At 35.1% G+C, this 24973-nt stretch overlaps 1 protein-coding gene across 2 annotated transcripts in view; it reads right to left on the bottom strand.

Annotated features, from left to right (window-relative positions):
* Nucleotides 1-24973, bottom strand: part of PKIB (cAMP-dependent protein kinase inhibitor beta) — a 105178-nt gene that overhangs the window by 72765 nt on the left and 7440 nt on the right. For both annotated transcript variants that reach the window (XM_045542307.1, XM_045542305.1), the window contains exon 2: nucleotides 11817-11915. Coding sequence is in view for 1 of the 2 variants with exons in the window: in XM_045542305.1 (XP_045398261.1) it covers nucleotides 11831-11915 (85 nt within the window). In the remaining variant the exon portion in view is untranslated. The remainder of the gene's footprint in view (nucleotides 1-11816; nucleotides 11916-24973) is intronic.

Raw genomic sequence — 24973 nt, 5'->3', positions numbered from 1 at the left:
AAATGAAGAATTACTTGTCCATGTACCATAACAATACAATAGCAATGCCACCTTACTATGAAGAACACCTGAGACTGGGCCTAGTTTAAGAAACTTGCAGGCTTGGGTTGGAACCACAAATCCTGTTTTTCAGGCTGTGGTTTAATAAGTGGGTCAGTTCTCTGTCTCCAGTACAAACTTGGCACGCTCAAATTTTGAAGAGATGGACATGTCACATTCATTAACTAGCCAGAAGTCAAGACAACTATAGGGCAAAAATAAGCTGAAAGTAACTAGAAAAAAGATGATTTCTGATCACCAGTGGCACCTGATTTGCCAGACCATATTCCCCTACCTACTGGGACAAATGGGACAGAGTGTTTTACCCAGTGAAAAGAGGCAGTAATTAAACTTACCTGGAAGGGAAAAGAGCAATCATGAGGGAAAAACAAGAGATTAATGCTATACTGTAACCAGCCATTTTGAGACTGGGTATTAGGCATTTTCATTTTTCTAATGAAGGGGCTCTAAAAATTCATTGTCTTAGTTATTTACATCCTTTTTAAACTTAAGAAGTAGCATGATGGACAGAACAATAAAATAGAAAGCTTTCTATCTCCTACTCCATGCAATTATTAATTTTGAGATTTGGGCTGGGTATTTCAAAAACTGCCATTAACCAGCTATGTAATCCAGTGTTTAAAGAAAAACTTTGGATAAAATAAATTTAACAGTTTATTTGACAAAGAATGATTCATGAATCAGGCAGCACTAAAAACTAGAAGAGGTTCAGAGAGCTCTGCTCTAGCAGCCTGAGCCGTGGGCTTTTATAGACTGAATGCAGAAGCACAGTAAAGAAATTACTTGATTGGCTACAGCTAGGCACTTGCCTTATGTGGGTCTGGTTGATAGGAGGTCCCTAATTGTGTACCCAGTCAGTTAGTTGGCTCTCTGTGACTGGCTGAAGTTCAATTCAAAATTAATCAGTTACCAGAAAAGCCTCTAAGTTAAGTTCAGTTTGTTTGTATAAGGAGTTCCGGGTACAAAAATTACCCCAGGTAAATGGTCTCCTGTTTATTTTGCTTTATCATCAGAAAGTCACTTCACCTCTCACAGCTTTATTTTCTTCATATGCAGACTGATCCTCCATTTTGGTTTGCCTGAAAAAGTCCTAGTTTATTCACATTTTCCTGACTTCCCATCCAGTTTAGTTTTTGTTATTTTCAAAAGATCCAATGTTGACAATATATAAAGACATAAGACATTTTCTCCTACCTGTTCCAGCAATTACATCCTGTTATTCATGTGCCCAATTTAGCAGTAAAGAAGGCTACTAGATGTGAGTAGCAAACAAAGTGTTTTATTTTCCAAGTGAAATACAAATTTCACAAGGGAGAACAGAGCTAGAACTATATATCTTTACACAGATCTCAAAAACATAATGTCATAAAAAGAAGTGTGAGGTTATTTTTGTAAATTTGAAAAACACAAACCAAGACTAAATATTGTAATGGTTCCATAAACACGTGTGAAAATATAAAATAGATTAGAACAATATACACTAATTCATAGATGCTTCTGAGAGGAGCCTTACCTAATTGTAGCATTTTATTTTTTTAAAAAGGAAAACTTTTGAAAAGTTTCTGTTCATGTCCTTTGCCCACTTTTTAATGGGGTCATTTGATTTTTTTTCTTATTGATTTCCATAAGTTCTATATAGTTTCTAGTTATCAGCCCTTTATCAGACATGTAGTGTGCAAATATTTTCTCAAAAGAAGACAGACTAATGGCCAAGAAACATATGAAAAATTGCTCAACACCTCTAATCATCAGGCAAATGCAAATCAAAACCACAATGTGATATCACTTAACTCCAGTGAGATTGGCTTTTATCAAAAAGTCCCAAAACAACAAATGTTGGTGCAGATGTGGAGAGATAGGAACACTCATACACTGCTGGTGGGACTGCAAATTAGTAGAACCTCTAAAAGTAGTATGGAGATACCTCAAAGAACTAAAAGTAGAATTACCATTTGATCCAGCAATCCCACTACTGGGTATCTACCCAAGGGAAAAAAAGACACTCTATAATAAAAACATCTGCACTCAAATGTTTATAGCAGCACAATTCACAATTGCAAAGATGTGGAAACGACCCAAGTGCCCATCAATACATGAGTGGATTAATAAAATGTGGCATAAGTATACCATGTAGTACTACTCAGCCATAAAAAATAACGGTGAATTCATACCTCTTGTATTATCGTGAATGAAGCTGGAGTCCATTCTTCTAAGTGAAATATCACAAGAATGGAAAACGAAGCACCACAAGTACTAACCACTAAATTGGTACTAATTGATCAACATTTATGTATACCTGTGGAAGTAACATTCTTTGGATGTTGGCCAGGTAGAAGCGGGGTGGAGGAGATGGGTATATTCACACCAAATGGGTGTGGTGCATACTGTCTGGGGGATGGGCACACTTGTAGCTCTGACTTGGGCGGTGCAAAGGCAATATATGTAACCAAAGTGTTTGTACCCCAGTAATATTCTGAAATTAAAAAATAAATTAAAAAAAGGAAGACTTTAAGCAAATGTTACAAAATGAAATGAGTCAATTCTGGGAGGTAGGAGTTGATTTTATTCTTTGTTTTCTGCATTGTTTATATCTTAATATATAAATTATACAAACATAAAACAGAATATGGACTGTGAAAAGAAAAAGAAAGTGGAGCTAATCAAAGATAGGCCTGGAAAAGTGAGCACAGAGTATTGAAGTAGCTCATTAATTGCAGCTGGTAAGCATGGTTGAAGTGAACCACAGTCCGTTGAGTTAATGCTGTTACAGGCAATCACGAATTGCTTTATTTGTCTCATACTGGCATAATCTGGCTGCAGGTCAACCACCTGAGTTCTTTTGGACTTCTTAACAGCTAATTCAAATTATTTAATGGTTGATTCCAACAACATGACTTAAAAATAGGAATTGATTGTGACACAGATAGAGCCAAACCCTAGCAACGTTCAAACTCATCCACATGCATGAGCAGGCTGTCTTTGAACAAGTCTTAACACGTCTCTTTTGATACACCAAACTGAGGTTGACAATATAGGCCCCTTAGCATAATACAAAGAGATAGAGAATGAACTAAAAAATCTTTCTGGCAACTAAGAACAGACAAATAATAAGCAAATTCTAACAAAATGGAACAATTGGCCTGGTAGGTTTTCTAGTGTTGCATATGTTTACTATTTCTCACTGTAGATTTTTACAAATCCCAGATGGGAAGAGAGGGACGCCCTACATTAGTGGGTATCATTTTAACCTTCTGGACTGTGTAAGGCAGTCCACGTGTTTCCCAAGATGAGACTATAGTTCCCTATAATAATAGTACCATTTGTCAAGTGTCCACTGTATCCCAACATTTTGAATTAGTTTCTTTACTCATTTTATTCAATTCTCACCACAATCCTATGAAACATATACTATTACTATCTCTATTTCTCTGATGTAGGAACTAAAGTCCAGAGATGAGAGATCTGGCCCAGGTCTAAGAGTTAACTGACAAAGCTGGTGGGCTTGACTCAAAAGCAGCCTTGTAGTCTCACATTGAACTGTCTTCAGGGGAGCCCTTCCCACATCAATGATTTCAATAACAGATGTTGCAACTTTTGTCTTTGGAGATGAGTTAATTATCCACCTCCAACCCCTCACCATCCCACATGTGGATCCCTGTGCCACATCCGTTGCTAGAGGTACCAAGCTTCTAGAACCACCTCAGCTATCAGAGGTAGCTCATTATAATTGCAGACAGCCTTTCCTCTGATTAAGCAAAAATGTTGATTCTCCTGATTCTATTCCACTCAATCTAGTTTTGTCTTCTCAATTATACAGATTTCTTTTTTGACATGATATTCTTTACATAATTGAAGAAAGTTAGCACATCATCCCTAGGACCTCCCCAAAGTAAACTGTTGGCCAGTCCCGATATCAGGCTAAGCCTCTCTTTTGTTTTTATTACCCATAAGAAAAAGAAAACATTTTATACAGTTCTTCAGGCTACTTCCAGCCTTTTTCTGGGAGTGGTCAAAACTCTATGTACTAAGTGTATATATCTATGAAAAATAAAGATACATGTTTAAAAGCCAATGTTTGGCAGGGGTGTTAGAGCTAGTGTCTACACTGTATTCTTTTTTTAGATTCAGACATTTCTAGGCATGTCTCCTGAGCCAGCAGGATGAATCTGCCAGGGATATAACTTCATGAATACCTAAAAGTCCTTATAGGTAGGACACTGATGATGGCCGTTGGCCAAACTCCAAGACCAAGACCTGCCTCAGAGAAAGTCATTTATTAACAATTCCAGTCTTTGTGTCAGAGAGGGAATAAACTTCAGGGTTGATGACTAAAGAGAGCTGAAGTAACAAACTTTATCCAAGGACAATGATCAGGGTTAGAAAGGAGGGGAAGGATGAATGCAGAAGTTTGGGCAATTTGAGCTTAAAAATAAAAGGACAACACAGGTGAGGGGAGGGGTGGTCCACAGCAGCTGAGAGACTGCTAGCAGAAAGGCACAAAGCAAGGTGAGCGGCCTCAGGAGGAAGAGCAGTGGCCAGGAATCGGTGCATTGACCAGGGACATGGAGAAGGGCTGGTGCGAACAGAAAGACTAGGAGATTCATGGGCCCACTGGTTACTCTTCAGAGTCCAGCAATTATACTAATAGGGCCCAGGATAGAAAACTGCTATTTTGTTAGTGTGAATTGATGGTTATAGGATAGGCTGGTATAAACTAGGATATTTTACCTAAATTAAAACTGTAAAAAATATTTTCTAGTTCATTGTCATTATAAATTTTCCTTTCACACTTGCTCTGGGGCTCAAGCATTGAAAGAGCAAAGCTATTCTGAAAGGAGATAAAGAAAACAATCTTTTTTGCAATCACACTCTACAATAAAACAGGACACATTTTTTTCTCCAAATTTTATCATCGTATCTCTCCTCTGCAATTATCCACTGCATTACGGAAGACAGAAAACTGGAATTATTTCATTTTTATTAAAGATAACATGTTATAAAAATTCAGACATTACTCAAGGAGGTTGCAAATAACTTCTTCTGAAATAAAATGCCCTGGTACATGAAAGAATTATAAAACTGTCTGGTTAAAATCCCTTACTCTCTTTGATACTATAACCCAAATTTAGTTGACCTTTTTAGGTGGAACAATCCTACCTTCCTTGGTATCATTTGTTCTTTTCTAGAACTCCATCTTTATTTTTAGGTAAGACATACATTAATACCACAAAAATTTCTATGATGTTTTGTGCCTGCAGGGGATATAATACCAAACTAGTATTATCTCAGGATGGTCTTTGCTGTCTAAGCCTTTAAACAGCAGTTACATAGTATAATGTTAGTCAGAACTTACTGGATTATTAATTCTGTTCCCCCTGAAAATATCAAGAAAAAATGATTTTCAAACACATTATTAGATTCATGCTGTTTGAGTCTCTTTTCTGTTTATGTGTACAGAACTTTTAATATATCTATAATCAAGTCTATCAATTTTTAATTATGGTTTCTGCTTTTGATATGTTAGACAAGAATATAAAATTATTCACCAATCTATTTTCCTCCAGCTATGTCTCATTATTTTTTTCTTTTATCAATCTGATATTTAAATATTTTATGAATAAAAGATCTGACTTTACATTTTTTCCTAACATTAGTCATTTTTCTCTGTTCTGCTCATTAAACAGTCAGTACTTTCTTCATCAACATGAAATGCTGTCTTTATTGTGCATTACTTTTATATGCTTTGATTTGTCTTGGAGATTTTTCAAACTGATTTAGCTCCTTTAAATTTCTGTTTTAATAAAAGTGCCATACTATCTTAATAACTGTAACCTTGTAATAGATCTTAATAGTTGGAAATAGCAAAGTTCCTTTGTTATTCTTCTTTTTTTTCCAAAAAATTGCTTTTCCCACACTGTCCATTCTTTCACATGAATTTTCATTTTGCCAAGTTGTTCCCAAAAATCTGTTTGGAGTTTTAATTGAAATTGTATTTACTTTATAAATGAATTTGGAGAAGCTAACATCTGTCCAACATTTATTGTTCTCATCCAAGAATGTAATATACACCTACATCACTGCGAAGTTTATTTTGTGTTCCTCAATAAAATATTTTCTTCATTTAAGTCTTGCATATATCTTATATGGTTTATTTATAGCTATATGATATTTAATTGATATTATAAATAAGATTTTTCATCATATTTTCTATTTGTTGCTGTTATGAAAAGATCAATTGATTTATACACATTTATCTTTTGTATGGCCAGTTAACTGAAGTGTGTTACTCTAATGGTTCTTCAGTTGATCCTCTTGGTATTTTTAGTTAATATATATATATACTTTTTTAAGAAACACAATCTCACCTTTTTTCTAATAATTACAACCTTTGAGAGGTAGCACCCCATAGTATTTACTAAGATTAAAGATTTAAAACCATCTGAGTTCTAATTCAAATCTGCCACTTACTAGGTGTGTGATCACAGCCAAGTTATTCAGCTTCTCTTGGCCTCGGCTTCCTATTTGTAAAATGAGAATGACAATAATATTTATAAAGCATTTAAAAGTTTCTAGCATAGATAATAAAAACTCAGGAAATATTTGTCTTTTTAAAATTTATTGCATTGGTTAGAATGAAATTTGTCATGTAGTAAGCCTCTAGGGTTCTTACGTTTTCTTTTTTTTTTTAATTCATTCTATGATTTCTTTATTTATAATTTCAGAATATTATGAGGATACAAGTGTTTGGTTACATGAATGGCTTTTGTACAGTTTGTGTCAAAGTTGTAAGTGCGTCCATCATACAAATAATGTGCATTGAACCTGTTAGAACTCTCCCACTCCCTAACACCTGCTTGATTTCTGTTGAGTTTTACTACCATATGTGCACATGAGTGTTGATCAATTAGTTCCAATTTAATAGTGAGTACATGTGGTGCTTGTTTTTCCATTCTTGTGGTACTTTGCTTAGAAGAATGGTCTCCAGTTCCATCTAGGTTCTTACAAAAGATATTAGTTCACCATTTTTTATGGTTGAGTAGTACTCCATGGTATACATATACCACATTTTATTACTTCACTCATGTATTGATGGGCATTTGGGTTGATTCCACATCCTTGGGATTGTCAACTGTCCTGCAATAAACATTTGAGTGCAAGTGTCTTTTTGATAAAATGACTTTTTTTTCCTTCAGGTAAATACACAATAATGGGATTTCTGGATCAAATGGTAGGTCTACTTCAGTTCTTTGAGGTATCTCCATACTACTTTCCATAGAGGTTATATTAGTTTGCAGTCCCATCAACAGAGTATAAGTGTTCCTTTCTCTCAGCATCCACGCTAGCATCTGCTGTTTTGGAACTTTTTGATAAAAGCAATTCTCACTGGAGTTAGGTGATATCTCATTGTGGTTTTGATTTGCATTTCCCTGATGATCAGAGAGGTTGAGCATTTTTTCATATGTTTATTGGCCATTAGTCTATCTTCTTTTGGAAAGCTTCAGTTCATGCCTTTTGCCCACTTTTTAATGGGGTTGTTTGATATTTTCTTGCTGATTTGCTTGACTTCTTTGTAGATTCAGGTTATTAGCCCTTTATTAGATATATAGCATGCAAATATTTTCTCCCATTCTGTAGGTTGTGTATTCACTGTACTGATTGTTTTCTTGGCTGTGCAGAAGCTTTGTAATTTAATCAGGCCCAATTTATTTACTTTTGTTGTTGCTGAGATTGCCTTTGAGCTCTTCATAAATTCTTTGTCTAGGCTTACATCTGATTGTTATGTCTTTCTTTACTTTTGTTGATTTGAAATCCATGTTATCCGATATGAGAATGGCTATACCAGCTTTCTTTTGGTTTCTATTTGGAGGGAATATTGATTTCCATCCCTTCATCTTGAGTCTGAATGAGTCTTTTTGGCTTAGACGTGTTTCCTGAAGGCAGCAGATACTTGGCTTGCATTTTCTTTTCCATTCAGCCAGTCTATGTCTCTTGAGTTGGGATATCAAGCCATCTACATTTAGTGAAATAATTGATAAATGGGGTGGATTTCTTTTTATCCTGTTGAGCAGAACTTTATTGCTTTGGTTTACCTATTGAGTCATTGCGGTATCTGGGCTCTGACCTTTAGCTTTTGGGTGATTTTACACTGATGGGTATCTATTGTGTTAATCCATGTATAATGCAGCTTTGAGTACTTCCTGCAGGGAAGGTCTGGTCTTCACAAATTCCCTCAGTGTTTGCTTGTCTGAGAAAGTCTTTACTTCTCCCTCATATAAAAAACTTGGTTTTACAGGGTATAAAATTCTAGGTTGGCCATTATTCTGTTTGAGAAGACTGAGAATGGGGCCCCAATCCTTTCTGGCTTGTATGGTCTCAGTTGAGAAGTCTGCAGTTAGTCTCATGGGCTTTCCTTTGTAAATTACCAATGCTTTTACCTTATGGCTTATAGGAGTGACTCTTGACTATGTGTCATGGTGATTTTCTCTTTGTAATTAATTTCCCACAGGTTCTTTAAGGTTCTTGTACCTGAATATCTAGATTTATATCAAGGCCAGGGAAATTTTCCTCAATTATTTCCTCAAATAGGTTTTCCAACCTTTGTGTATTTTCTTCTTTGCCCTCAGAGACGCCTATGATTCTTATGTTAGGCCTCTTTACATAATCCCATATTTCTTGTAGGCTTTGTTCATTCTCTTACTTGTCAGTTCTTTCTCTTTGACTGACTTGTTTAACTCAAAGGTGTTGTCTTCAACTCTGAGATTCTTTCTTCTGCCTGTTCTAGTCTATGCTTAAGACTTTCCACAGTGTTTTGTATTTCCTTGAAAGAATTTTTTATTTCTAGAAGTTCTGTTTGATTTTTTGTTAATAATTTTATTTCTTTAGTTTATATTTCATTCATTCCCTACATTATTTTTGTGATTTCTTTATATTGGGTTTCTATTTTCTCTTGTATTTCCTTGAGCTTCCTTACAATCCATATTTGACATTCTTCATTTGTCATTTCAATCTTTTTGTTTTGTTTGGTATCCATTGGTAAGGATTTACTGTTTTCTTTTCGGGGTGTTCTTTCTCTTTGATTTTTCATGTTTCTGGAGTTCTTTCACTGATTCCTTCTCATCTGGTCTCTTGGTCGAGACCTGGGTTGTGCGAGGCCTGCCTTGTGGGCCTGTCTTCAGGTCCTCGAAGATTGGTCCCTGAGCATGCCAGGGAAAGGTGTGCTGGTCCTGTGTTTCTTATGGGGTATTCTAGCAGATTTGATGAGCCTTTTGGGTTACCTCTGACCTGCAGTCTTCACCTCTTCCCAACAGTGTGTAGTGATTAGGTCCCCCAGCTTAATCTCTGAGATGGTGGGCGGTACTTGTGAGTACAAATAAGCCACTCCCTGTTTCCTTGAGTTGGAAGGGACTATGCTTAGCTATGGAGTTGTTCCCCCTGTCATTGATTGAAGTTTTTTACACCTTAATGATATCTCCCTATTCCTAAATTACTACATTGTATGTAATAGTATTTTCTTAAAGGAAATATAATTACATTTTATCAAATGTACTTGAAATTTATTTGGAAGTAAAAAATATAGGAGTTTTATCATTTAGTCTATGACTATGAAATTATTTTAATAAATTTCCCGATATTGAACCACTGTCACATTCCTAGAATAAAACACCATGTGTTGTATTAGTCTATTTTGTTGATTTCTACATTCCTTTAGCTAGTATTTCAATGATTTGAGGGATTTTTTTATGCTAGTTTTATTAGTGTTTTTTTATTTTGGCATTTTCTTGGGGTATTGTGCTTTTTATTAAATAAATCAAAAAAATGTTTTATCTCTTTAATAGAGTTTGTAGAGTAAAGGGATAATGTGTTCCTTAAAAGTATATATTTTTAAAAACTGATTATAGATACCTTATGAAAACAACATACTTTACTCACTGAAACAGATAGTATTTTAGCTCCTTCCAAACCTTTCTATCCAAGCCAGTTGAGGACATAGTCTTATATATCACACAGAATTAGGCTCAAATCCTAACTTTACTACCCACTAGCTAAATGTGTGCATTTGGGAAGGTACATGTATATCACAGGGACTAACCATGCCTTCCTTACCTTCCTTACAGAGTTATCATGAGAATTAAATAAGATTATGTTTATATATCACTGTACACTGAGCCCCCAATATAGACCTTAGTTAGTTTAATTATCTTAGTTTAATTTTTCTTAAATACAAAATTAATTTTTAAAATTCTCCTTGTTATTTTTTTTCCTAGTGTGGAGATTCTGGTGGTTTGCATAGAAATATAAATGTTTTTGAAAAATATTTATGTGAAATTACTTCATAATAAAAGGTATATTTCAATTAAGGCCTATTATTCTTAAATTTATTTCTAGACATATTGACATAAATTTAAAATTTGACATTAAAGTAAAAATGCTCCCATGACACATGGAAATGAACCCATTGCCAATGTCTACATGAAATCACAGTGGGTTAATAGGAAAGTTGCATCCTGATTTTGAGAATCCCAGGCAATGAGCCTAAACCAAATGTAATGTCTTCCACTCTTTCCTATTCCCTTGGAGCCGTGTTCTCATAGGAACCTGAGAGTGGGAGGATTGTTGCAGCCTTCCTACAGGCTGCGGCTTACACTCAGTTTTCCTGATCTATCATCTAATCTGCAGTGAGGAAGCCAGGATCTTACTCTAGGTAGAACAATGCAGCACTAAAGGATTGGAGTGCCTTCAAATACAAATTTCACCAAACTGACAGAATTTTTGTGAAATACACATAAGATTGCAACATGAATGTGCCCTTAATTTTCAAAGGACATGCCATTTTTGCAGGTGAATATGAGTATACACAGATATCCATCCTTTTTTTTTTTTTTTTCTTTTGAGACAGAGTCTTGCTCTGTTGCCTGGGCTAGAGTGCCATGGTGTCAGCCTAGCTCACAGCAATCTCAAACTCCTGGGCTCAAGTGATCCTTCTGCCTCAGCCTCCCGAGTAGCTGGGACTACAGGTATGTGCCACCATGCCTGGATAATATTTTTTTCTATATATATTTTTAGTTGTCCAGATAATTTCTTTTGTATTTTTAGTAGAGACGGGGTCTCGCTCTTGCTCAGGCTGGTCTCAAACTCCTGAGCTCAAGCGATTCTCCCGCCTCGGCCTCCCAGAGTGCTAGGATTAATCCATCCTTAAAATAGATCAATATCACTAGGAAACAGGAACCCATCTCTCAAAAAAGTATTAGAGGTTTATGTCCACCAATGTAATCAAGAATATTTACTTGTATGAATTGATTATAAATCTATTACTGTGGTCTTTGAGGAGAATAGTAATGAGAAAAAGTAGTAAATTTATAAGATCTAATAGGTAATAGTATAAATTCCTCCTCTGTTTTAAAGGCCATAAATTTTAAAAGATTATTCTGATGGGCTAGCTGCCCCTACTGAGAACAATTTAAATAGGCACAGCTAAGAATGGAAATATCAAACCAAGCTCAGTCTCTCTACTAATCGCGGATCCCTGGCAGATACGGGATGAAAAGGTGTATCTCAAGGTCTCAGTAATTTGACATGAACAATAGATTCTGTCAAGCTTTGGTTAAACTATATTGATTTGTTTTCTAAAATGAAAACATCCCACCTTACCTTTTCTCTGCGCCCTCTGGCTTTATAGCAACACAGACATTTTCAGGGACATTCTCAATATGTTATTCCATATGTTCCAGGATCAATGGAACAAAAGGTGTACTTACCTCAATCTTTTCTGCTAGTGTGTTGCCTCAGTAATTTTATAGGTTCCTCCTTCCCCCAGATTTCTCTTGATGGAGTGCCTTTTCAGTATACCATGTCCCCTGAAGGAAACAAAAGGCAAAAAAAAAAAGATTTATTAAGATAAATATCTTGTCTCTTACAGAAAAGAACAAGTGGTTCCTTGGGCAAAAAACATCTAATTTAGTGACTAAATGCCATACAATTTTTCAACAATGTTCATTGTTACTTTTTCATTCCTCATCTCAATTTTTTTCCTTTTCTATTTCTCTGATTGATAGCAGGAACAGGACAAATTTTCTTGAGTAAGCAGCTCCATACTCCCTTATGAATAAGGAGTGTGTTTCTTTTTATTGTTTTGTTCACTGCTCAAACCCATCAGTTGTACTCTAAGCAATCTTTCTTTCATTTTGCTCTTAAACTGTGTAACATGAACAGTCATAGACATTCTTACTAAATAGTAAAATCAACAATATAGCAAGATATGTATTTTTGTTCAGATTTTCAAATTTCCATTAAAAGGAGATTAACTAGGTGAGTGACAGCCTTTCTCAAATGTGTGATTTAAAAAGCAATACTATCCCTTCCACAGCTCATCTTTGAATTCCAGTGCCAAGGAACAAGGACATTGTTTCCTCAGTCACATGATATAGTGACTGAAATGTTTGGAGAGAAAAAATGAACCCCAAAATATTCAATCCACATGTAATGCCTAAGAGCAAGAGGTTTCATGCTTTTTCTTGCTCATATTCTTTTAGGCATGTATATATTAAAAGACCCATTTTAAAACTAGTTATTAGTTTTAAATAACTAGAAAACAATCTAGATATTTTCATTTCCATACGTACTTCTGATGAAAGTGGCTAAAACTGATCACAGGGTAAAACAAGCCCCCTTTCACTCAGGCAGCTTACATATTTGAGCAGACACATCCATGGTTAAATGCTTGGATGTTGAAGATGAGAGAGGCAATTTTTTCCATTTTATAGAGCTCATCTGTCCCTTTTTCTCCTGTGTGAGGCCACTAACATCAATATTTCTCTGCTTGTATGTGTTGTTTAACTTTACTAAGCTTATTCAGAGAAGAGAGACTAGTTTTATACTACGTATTCAGGGGTCAGTGCTGTCTGCTGTCTTCCCTCTCCTTTTCCTTTCTAATAAACCATCAAATTCTATCTATTCCAGTCTCATAATGTTCCTTAGCTCACTCTTCCTCACAACTCCATTTGCACAGGCACCATTTGCACAGGTTGACCCTCCCCAGCCATACCTTCCTCTATCCCATGCATTCTTACAGAGATTAGAGCATCTCTCACTAGTCTCCCTGGTCTGAGGCATCCCCCTTCCAATCTATCCTCCACAGACCATTCACTTAGTACAGTAACTAAACTTCTATTAATAACTGTATGAAACCCAAGAATTATATGTGGTAGGAATATTTCACTGAGACTGTCAAATACAATCCTTTTCCCCCCAAAAAAATCAGCAGCACTATGCTAGCCACTCTTTTACATTAGTTTTCAAATAATCTGATTAGTCTCTCTCTCCTTTGTTTCCCACATTTTCTCACAGCTTACAAGTGAGCCAGTAAAAGAAAGTCCTAGGAGCAGCATAATATCGAGGGAGAAGCACTGAAATTAGTTCTAGATCCAGCTTATCCATTTATCAGTTGCTGATTTTGAGGAGTCCACTCATTTCCTGTAGGTAAATGACAGACCCTTGCTCACAAAATGGGCATGATAATATTGATCCTGCCTATCTCTCCAGGTTGCTCTGGGATTTAAGGAAGATCACATACAATAAAATACCACATATGTAGTTATTACTCTCCCTGAAGAATTGCAAAAGTAAAAACTCGCTTCTTTTGTTTAACACTAAATTCAGATTAGGACCCTAGAAGGTATCTGTGATCACATTCCCAAGTGTTATAGCTTCCTTTTGGAAATGTGATGTTCTAAAGAATTTTCAGCTTAAAAAAAAAATCAAAGAAATTAGACTCTAATGTATTTGGATTTCAAAGACACACTGATTCTAAAAGGAAAAAAAAAGGAAAGGGGGTGCAAATCAGAGACAAATCTCAATTGGCTCAACCTGCCATTTAATCCTGCCATGTAATTGAAATAATTACTTATGGCACAAATATTAAGTCCACCTCCTTAAAACCCCACTAATAACTCCAGACATTACTAGAAACATTCCAATAGAAAATATTCCCCTACTCTCTGTCATCGTGTTGTAGGCTTTTAGTGGAACAAATATAGAGTGTGTATAACAGGATGTTTGTTTTGCTTCTAAAGAAGAAATAAAACATATCAACCCAAATAATTAATATATAATTATCACTGTGTCTTCTGCTCAGGAAAGTTTTTACGTTAGACTAAAACAACCAAAAATGCTGCCAATCCATCTTTTCCTCCCTTCAAACTCTGAGTTCTTATTAGCATTCATTCTATCCTGCTGGTTTCCAGGTAATTTTTATACAGGCTTTTGGATGACCAGTGGTTGCAAATATTTTGGGATAATATTATACTAATTATTCTATTCTCTTAACCTCTCTACTATCTGATATCACTAGGTTACTAACCTTCAAACAGGATACTGAGAATCATAAACTGAAAAGGAAAAGAAATAGTATATCTGTGTGGTATTGACTTTATCAGGCTAATGGATTGAAAATGGTAATTCTTAACAGCACTTCTTTTTTAAATTATGGTAAAATACATATAACATGAAAAGTTATCACCTAATCATTTTTGAGCATACAGTTGGTATTGTTAAATATTTGCACACTGTTGTGCACCCAATCTCCAGAATTTTTTATCTTGCAAAATTGAAGCTTCATACCAAATTAAACAATCATCTCCATTTCTCCCTCCCCACAACCTCTGGTAACCACCATGCTACTTTCTGTTTCTATGAATTTTATTACTCTAGATATTTTATATAAGTGGAATCATACAATATTTGTGTTTTTGTGACTGGCTTATTTCCCTTAGCATGATGTCCTCAAGTGTCATCCATGTTGAAGGATGTGTCAGAGTTTCTTCCTTTCTAAGGCTGAATAATACTCCAATGTGCATACCACATTTTGCATCTCTATTCATCCAGTAGTGGACACTTGAGTTGCTCCCATATTTTGGCTATTGTGAATAATGCTACTATGAACATGGGTGTCCAAATGTCCCTTCAAGACTCTGCTTTCAAATCTTTTCAATATATGCCTAGAAATGGAATTGCTGGATCATATGGTAGTAGTATTTTTTTAAAAATAAGGTTTTTATTTTAAAATACTTTTAGATTTGTGGAAAATTTGAAGATAGTACAGAAAGTTCCTATAGAACCCCACAATCAATTTCTCTTATTGTTAACATCTTACATTAGTATGGCACATTTGTCACAGTTAATTAATTGGGATTTGTCTGATGTTTTCATATGATTAGACTGGGGTATAAGATTTTGGGAGGAAGACCACAGAGGCAAAGTGGCATTTTCACCACATCATATCAAGGGTATACAATATCAACATGAAAGTGGGAGATAAGAAAGGTTTATACCATCACTTCTCTCTACCTGACCAATGTTAACTATTTCTCAAATCTGACAGTGCATGTTTCACTACTCCACACTTTAGCCTTCGATGAAACTGTGTGATACTCTAAGATATTGAGGGTGTTAAGTCTTGGCCTTTAAAATATGACCTTTAGGAGAAGCCACTGCTCAACAGGGCAACTTTTTGAGTCCTAAAAGCAGAACTCAACCTTCTCACAAAGCTGATTAGTTTCAACATTTTACCCACTCTCCTAAAGGGTAATTTATGTGCTGTGTGAAATATTAAAAATAAAATAAGACATGGTCCTGGTGAATTGTTACTTTCTAACCTTTCTATACAGAAAGAAAACTCAAGGCGTATCTCAAATATTAGTAGCAAATTCATCCATTGATATTGAATCAAATACTTTTCCATTCAGGCCTGTTTGACCAGAGCAAATTTGCTTGCTGGTTTTTCTCAAATGTAAATATTTACTCTGGCTAAATAACGTTAATAGGAAAAGTTACATATTTCATGCAGCACAAAGAAAAATTACTTTTCATTGACCCAGAAAACTTACCTTGAAGCTAAGCCTGAAGAGGAAAGAACCTGGAATGAACATATTTGAAATGAGAACTCTAACTGCCAGAGCTACCTTCCCTGCCCCAAGTTCATGTTTAATTAAATATACATGAAGAAATTTCATAAATCATTTGCATGTTCATAGAACATAAGTTATCTTCTTTGATTCTAAGGTCAAATACTTACTACTAACAACCCTGTGTCTCTGAGGGAGGCTTGGCCTTCTGCCAGACTGTATTGCTTCTCTCATGGGGGTGGGTCCCCCACTACTGTAAAATTCCTAGGGGGCTGATGCACCACCACAGAGCCCCCTGGTTGCTCAGCAACAACCTCCTATGACTAATCTGCAGGGACTGCTAAGTAACAATGCGGAGTCTGACCTACCTGCTCCCAGTGCACTCCCAGCTCACTGTCTCTCAAGAGGGCCAGATTAACAGGGGACCAATGGCCCTAAGTGACTAGTTACATAATCTATGCACACACTTCTCGGAATGCTCTGCAAGGGCAGCTAAATAAAATTCAGAGGAGAGCGAGTCCCTATCCTGAAGGGTACCCTTGAATGTATCCTTCATTTAAACTCTATCCTTGGAGCTGTAGAGAAGCTGACCAGGAAAAACTAAAGCACCAGAACAAAAATCTTTGGCAAAAAAAATTCCAAGCATTTAAAAAAATAAATTAAAGAAGGCCACTCCTTTTAAAATATGACTTTGAAATCTTTCATAATTTCAAAGAATTTTGCTATTTACATATTTTCTGTTGACAAAAACATGGAGAAAACATAATTTAAGAGTTAAATCATATAATTCTTACCGCAAACCTATTCCTAACAAAATTTAACACAAGACTCTATTTAAGTATAGCAATTTCTAGAAAGGGCCTTCAATTCTTATCTGCAGTTACACCCATATTTACATCTTCAGTCTCAACATTTCCTTAGTTTCAAACTCAATGAATCTTAATTAGTCATATTTTTCCATCCCTATCTAACCTCCCTCTTAGAAGGCAATCACACAGCCAAACAATCTAAAACTTCACCCACTCAAAAACATGAGTTCAGCCCTTCCTCTATTTCCCTTAATGTAGGTTACCTCTGTGTTTTAGAGGGAGATGTATATGTTCCAAGGGACATGGGCTTGCACCCAGTATACCACCGTAAAAATAATACTCCATTACCCGCCTAATTCAAAACCATCAATCAAGTCCAAACTATTTAGCATGATATGCAAGGCCCTTCTGAACCTGTTTCCTATCTCCTGCTGCCACATCTCCTGCTGCTGGTCTGTACTGTACTTACTCCATTATGTTGAATCAATGATAGCTCCATAAACATATCCCACATTTTAAATCTCTTTCTTCCTCCTAGGACACTTTCCCCTTTGCCTGGCAAACCAGTGGTTATCTTTCAAGATGTAGTACAACAATCACCTCCTCTGAGAAACCATCCCTGATTTTAGGATTTCTTATAACTACCTCTGAGCATGTTTATACTTGATTCATACTGCTACAGTAGCTGTAGTCACATAGTTTTGCAGTTGTTTCCCTACCCAACATAAACCCCTTGCTCTTCAAAGGCTAGGACCTCGTTCTGTTCAACTTGGCCTCCTCAGCCCTGGCATATTCCTTAGCATTAAGGAGGTGTTTCTACTATAATTTATTAAAATTAGAGAGCAGTATTCCTAGACAAAATTGTAAAATGAACAAGCATCAGGCATCTCTCCATTTTTAATCTCTTCAATCTTCCAAGGGGCCATTAAGCTATAATATCAGGGATAGATAACAAAGTAATTAACCAAAATTTAAAACAAAAGTCAATCTCCTGACTTCTAAGCTGACTTCTAACTTTCTAAGCTAAACTATGATGAATCATTGTAGGGTAAATAAACAGATACCCCCTGCAGTGATATAAACTATCCAGCAATACGGCTAAAGTGATCAGATTGCCTGTGCTCCTATTATTATAATCATAACATGAAACTCAAGGGAGGAGCTGCATGGTCAGGTAAGCAAATCACCAAAAGCTGGTCTGGATCGAGTTTCAGGGAAGATAACTTCCCTTTCAGGTCAGTAACTCTTAAAGCAGTTTATGCAGAAATCTTTGGTGCAACTAAAGTAGGAGAAATAATATAAAACAAAAAAAATTTAGAGCTAAATAAAAAGCAAAAAAAAAGTATCCTAATTTTAAAACCTCCAAAATAATAATTCACAAAGCAGCATTTACTCAACATCTGTCTCCCTCAAAGCACTAATTGAAAAATTAAATAGGAACATGAGCAAACAACACACAAAAGCCCATGAATGATGAACGCAGCAGCCAGGTGTAATATTACAAAGTCACTTAACCTCTTACAACCTCAGGAGCTAGACATATCCTTCATTTTCATGCCTTTTCTGAAATTTATTTATTCCTTGCATATGCTTATGCAACTATATTGCCAAATATTTTGATATTAGTAGTAATATAATTGTGTAGGTTAAACTGAGAAACACAAATTCTGATCAATGGAAATCTGAATTATTAGCCTATTTGTATTGAGAAACTGAGAGAATCCTTGTCTGCTATGAGCTTGTGGGTTCTGTATACTACTAAGGCAGTGCTTCTTCAACCAGGTACCCTTGGGAATACTCTTGTGAATGCCAAAAATACTCACAACCACGTGATAAATTTTGTATATCTAGGTGATTTTACTTGACAGTTTATATCTTAAAGATCTATTTACATGTTAAAACAAAACAGACATATTATAAAATAGAATATAAAATTTATATAAATTTATAAGATGAATATGAAATTTTAAAGAAACTGTTTTCTATGGAGCACTTTGACTTATGCCTCTAAATTCTGGGACTTCTTTGGTGGAAAAGTGTGAGAAGCCCTTTTCTTTGGAAATCCCTCCTAGATTATATTAAGGAGGGATGGGATTTCTTCACTTTCACATAGAAGATATATATAGTCCTGGCTCTAGCCCACCACCACCACATCTAAACTAGAAAGTTCTACCCACTTAGGCTTACCATTACTTTTTTATTGCAGCTTAACCCTAATCACATCTTTTTTGTTTTGAAGTAAAAAATCTTTCTCTCTCCAATATTACTCCAAAATCTTTCTTGAGGTACCTCACAGGACTAGTCTAAAGCCCGATCTATGTAACATGGTCCTTCAAATAAAAATAATGGTCACAGAGATGAAAGTGTACTGCATGCCAGGAAACGTGCTCATCACTTCACAGTCATTAATCATGACAATAAAACTGCAAGTTAATAATAGTGCCTACAAAAAAAAGAAACTAAGACTGCAAAGTGATAAGTGATCTCCCCAAAATAATACAGCTAGTAAGGAGCAGACCTTAGATTTAAATTCAGATCTAACTCCAAAGCTTAGGCTTGTTTCTCTCTCTCTCTTTCTCTCTCTCTCTCTTTTTATACATCATGTTGTGATACTCTTCCATGCCCTCTTTCTTAAATGTTTAATTCTCCAATCTCTCCACTTCATAACTATTCCTTCTATCACTTCTGCAATACTCATCATCCTAATCAATGTGTGTGTGTATTTATTTATAGGAGTAAAATGTTCAGAACAATTTGACCAGGGAAGAACAGAATTAGGCCATCACTTCCTCTGTTCTAGATAAGATACTACTATTTGTACAGTTGAAAAACATACTACTCCTGTTGGATAACCACTTGACATGACCAATTCATACTGAATCATCAGTAAACCAAAATTCTTTAGTATTTTACAGATTCTGTTAATAACCATTTCTTCTGTTTTTAATTGTATGTTACTCTTGTATTTAACATACAGACAGCCTGTCAAAATAATTTTTAACTTAAAGAGTACAGTGTGGATTATATTACTCCCTACTCAAAAATGTTCAAGGATGCCCACTTGCTACAAATTTAAATTCAAAGTCTTCATCCCAGCACTTAAGACTCTCTCCTACAGTCTCAATCTGTCTTACCTTTATCTCTGCCCAGTCCCTAAATCTCTACACAGCTCTGTCTCTTTCTTTTCTGTATTTGTACCTTTGCTCATGCTGTTCTCTCAATCAGGAATGCTTTACCCATTCATTGAAATTCCTTCAAGGACCATCCTAATTACCACATCTTCTATAAAGTCTTTCTGATTAGCCTCAAAGTTTATCTTTGTCTTCTTTGAAACACCTGAACACCTTTGATTTCCTTCATGGCACCTGTTACAGTCTGCCTTGAAGGACAGTTGTATGTATTATATTCCCTCCCCACCCCTAAACAAATAAAATTCTAAGCTTCTTATGGAAAAGATGGAGTCTCACTCACTTCCATATGCACTATATCACTAAAAACAAATAACCTGTATCCAGGAGAATTCCTTTTAATAGACATTTGTTCATTTGAACTTAGTTAACTATTCATTTCAAGGATGCATGTACTAAGTTCCAGAGTTCATTAAAGTCTTAGATAAAGGACTTCTATAACTACGCAAAGACATGAACTTGAAAATAAATGGGCACATGTAGTACCAATATGAAATTATGTACTCTATTAAGAATAATGCAGGTACTTTTTTCACTGTAATGATTTCATAATAAAGAACTGAAATCCTATTATTCACACTATTGTAATCATGTTGACAAAAAACTGAAATCTTAAGAAATTAAGAGACTTCTCCAGAATCACATGACTAATTAAAAGCTGAGTTGGCTGCACAACAAAGCTTTTTAATTTCTAGTTTGGTGATTGTTTTCCCCAACTATTATTTCCCAAATCATGTGTTAATGTTTTCTTAAATATTAGCTGCAAAAATAATTATATAAAGAGAAAGATTCCCTTGTTTCTTATTTATTATTTCTCTTCAAAATATTATTTGATCAGAGATAATTTGAAATAAAATCCATTAAAGATGATTAAAGAGAATATATTGAACAGAATTTATTTATACAAGGCTTACCTTGCAACTTCAGCTGAAAAGAATACAGTCAAAAATCAAGATATTAAAAATACTGCTATTCAGTCAAAATAATGTAATAAAATCCTATATATTAATAATTTTTTACAGTTTTTATACATAAGACAGTCCTACAGGTTTAATCAGAGCCTATTTATGTCTCTTGTTTTTAACCCATTTGTCATCAGTTTGGATGATGGTGGTAAGCAATTTGCCTGCCCAACACACTTCTCCCTTTGAAAAGCCTTCCCTCTTCTACTCACACTCCATGGGATTCAGTTGTTTCCAAGAATGAAGTTAATACCTGGACTGACAAATAAAAGATCCAAATGTTTCAGGTCATAGTGACTGGTACAGAATTGGGTATTACTCAAATCTGTCCCAGCAGGCTTATTACATTTTCCCAGCCATACCAATTACTTCAAGAATGGGTTTATAATGCAAGTGCGTCCATCCTAGGATTAGTGCCAAAGCTACTGAGTAAGACACTTTTTTACTTAGAATCTATACTTGAGAAATTAGTACTGGAACAGTTGACAGCTGCTTTGCCACCAATTGGAGCCTGAGAATGAAGACAAGTTGAAGGAGAGAAGAATTGGGTCCTTGTAAAATCATTTGAGTTCTGGATTAAGCTGTGACTGAAGGCTGGTTTCAGTTACATAAACATGACAAATTCCTCTTTTCTCCTTAATTCCAATTCAACATGGATTTTCTATCATGGATAACTGTAATATACCTAACTAATATACTTAGTTATCTGAGTTTCTCAATGTGCAATATATTTAAAGGGTCATATTGAAAGAAAAGGAACAGTAAAAGCTACCACATACTTTAGATAAAATAGTAGCTTAATGCTTCAAAATGAAGATGAAGACAGGTGACTTGCAAAAAGAAAATACAGACTTCCAAAAATTTCAAAAGTGTGCAGTCTTTACGTCAAGGGCTTACTTTACATAGCATCCTAGGAAACTCCTTAGTCCCAGGAAAACCAGGATGGTTGCTCATGGTACGTGGAAGTCTGGGGATTCTTGCAGTGATTTACAAAAACAAAAAGAGAAGGGGTCATGAGGTTCATGGAAGACTCAAGGCTGGTGGTGGTGAGGCTCTGAGGTTGCTGTGGTTATATGAAAAAGGGTGGAAAGGGATCAGCCAGAAGCACACAGAATTTGTAACTCTTCCATTTACTTGTGTAGATGGAAGCAGGGAAGCCACAAAGAAACATTTTACTCCAAGCACTAAGAACATGGACAATGACAATAGATGGATCAAAGAATTAGTCATCCCAATGAAGCCAAAGGGTAAGTGTAGGTGTAAATCCTTGGATTGGTATGAAAAAAAGGACATAGGATGCTATTTCCAAAGAGTTTCTGAACTTGAGATTTTAGGACATGAACATTTTTGTATGATAACAAGTCTAGGGTGTGGCTACAGAAATGGTTGGATGAGGAGTAAAAGAGAATGTCACTGGAGTTATGAAGGTCAAGGAACTGAGAGGTCATAGTGTTGGATGTAAATACGAAAGCACTCAGATTTAGGACAAGAGATGGGTGAGAAAACATGACTGTACACCAGTTGCTGGAGTGTTCAGTGAAGGAGGGGCTTGTTAGGTGGTAGACCGTCAGTGTAGATGATAGAAATGAGCAATTGTAGAGGATAGTACAGCCAGATGGCTCACAGGAGCAGGGGCGAGTATAAGGGGGTAGAGAAATAATGGCCTAGAGGTGGCACATAGGTGTATGGAGGGCATGTGTCACCACTCTCGACTCTGAGATTCATGAAATACAAAACAATAAGCAGTCTCTAATAAAAAGGGCTCACCGGGTCATGCAATGCCCAGGGGAGAGTCAAGTTTCAGGGCTAAGGAAAAAGGTGGAGGTTAATAACATAAGGGAGTTTAGTATGATTGAACAGATGTTCCAGAGAGCATGATGGATTGGTTTTGAAGGAAGAGTAAAAAGGAGGAATTGGGCCAGGGGAGAGGCAGAAAAAGTAAAAAAATGTTTCAAGACAGAGACAAGATGAAGAGATAATGATAAACACAGAGATTTTAAGCATTGGAAAATTAGCTATTTTACAGAGCTAACAAACTGGTAATGTGGGAATTTAGGAAAGCTGGTTGGTATAATATGAGATGTGGACACTCTTTTCCTTCTGGGGCTCAGGTGGTAGGTGACAGTGTGGATCAAGGTGGCTTAGACAGTCAAAGAGCCTGCACACATGTGCAGGAATGGCAGCACGAAAGCATGAGGGTGGAAAGTCTGTGGCACTTCCCAAGAGTCAGGACAGCTCTGAGGAAGGTGAGCTTCCAGGCAGGTGTTGGAGTGAGGGGGCAGAGAATACTATTTCAGATCCATGGGGAAGGAAACAGTTACAGTACACATGGATTTGAGACAAGACTAGCCATAAAAAAGTAATACTTTTTAGTTAGATCCCTACTTCATTCCTTACTAAAATAATTGCCAAAGGATTAAAATTTTAAATAGAAGCAAAAGACATCAAATTTACTATAAGAAAATGTAGGTGAATATGTTTACAAGTGGGAAAGGCCTTCTCAAACTTAACAAAGTCAGAAACTATGGAAAATAAATTGATAGCTTTGACAGCCATAAAAAATTATGTATTCTACAAAGTAATGCCCCCTAATTAATTGCGAAAAGAAAACTGATTTAAAAATTGCAACAAAAATGTACAAAAAGTTAATATACTTATAAATAAAAAGCAAATAGGCAAAGAATATAAAGAGCAATTCATAAAAATAAATCCAAAATACTCAATAAACAGGTTGGCTAACCAAAAACATTCAGCCTCATTGCCAAAGAAATACAAATATGAGTTATCATTCCTGCTGATTTCTAAATTTTAAATTTTTGGAGCTGTATTAGTATTTAGTAAAAATGTTAGTTTGAATGTAAATTGCATAGGATTTCTGAAAAGAAATTTGTAAAATATATCAATAGTCTTAAAAAATTAATATCCAGTGACCCAAAAATTCTATGTCTAGAAACTTATCTAAAAGAATTAATCAGATAGGTATATACAGTGTATAAAATTATGCACAGAGTTATCTGCTATGATATTTTTTATAAAACCAAATTTAGTAACATTCTGTGTATATGCAGAAAATTAGTTAAATATTTTAATAGAGCATATGCGGCCACTAAAAACTATAATTTAATAAAATGGAAAGATATATTAAGTTGATTTATTATCTGGGAAACAACACATGTGGTATGATATCATTTTGTTTTTTAAAAAAGCTGCATATATGCAAATAATAATTTTATTATGATTACTTCTAGTTGGTGGGCCAACCAAATATAAATAGACCTTACTTTCTCTTAATATTTTTTGGAAATTTCTGTTTTTCATTGCAATGTATATTATCTTAAAAACACTATTTCAAAATTTGAAAGTTTAAAATATGTTATTTTAAGTGGCAAACATTGGTTGCCCAGAAAATGAAATGTAGAATAACACATTATCATGTAATGATAAAGAGTTGACAAAAGGATGAGATTGAAATTAAAAAAGTAATTGTTTGACTATATTTTCATATCTGTGATTCTTGGTGAACAATTTATAATAGTAAGTACATATCGTCTCCTTGAAAAACTGAATTCTTCATTTAAACATTGCTAATGTAATGTATTTTAATGGTTTGGGTATGCTTTTCTTTTATCTTGTTTTCTCATTTCTGAGTTAAATCAATGATTACCACAAGGTACAGTGAAATTAGAATGTAGTCTTTCAGCAAACTGGAAAATGCTCTATTTCATACCCTTAAGGTCTGAAATTTTATCTAGCCAAAAACTGTTCTATAGGACACTATACATAATAAAGAAAAATGTTATTTCTTTTATTTTTTAATTTGATGTTCCTACTCATTTTTATTCCAGCAATGGTAATTTTAAGAGGAAAAAGGTAGGATGCAAACTATACATCCTTATTGCACTAATGTAAAAATATATCCTTAGAAATGTACAAAGACTAGAAGATACTCAATATTGAAATAATTATAAATGACTGTTAGAATTAAAATTAAAAATATTTTAATTTACCTGATAAAGTAAATCTTTAACAATCCTTATATGAAATAATTTGAGAAG

This window comes from Lemur catta, chromosome 2, assembly GCF_020740605.2.
Source record: "Lemur catta isolate mLemCat1 chromosome 2, mLemCat1.pri, whole genome shotgun sequence".
In the NCBI taxonomy this organism is placed as follows: Eukaryota; Metazoa; Chordata; class Mammalia; order Primates; family Lemuridae; genus Lemur; species Lemur catta.
The sequence above is the reverse complement of the archived record's forward strand: the minus strand, read 5'-3'. Positions and strand labels throughout refer to the sequence as shown.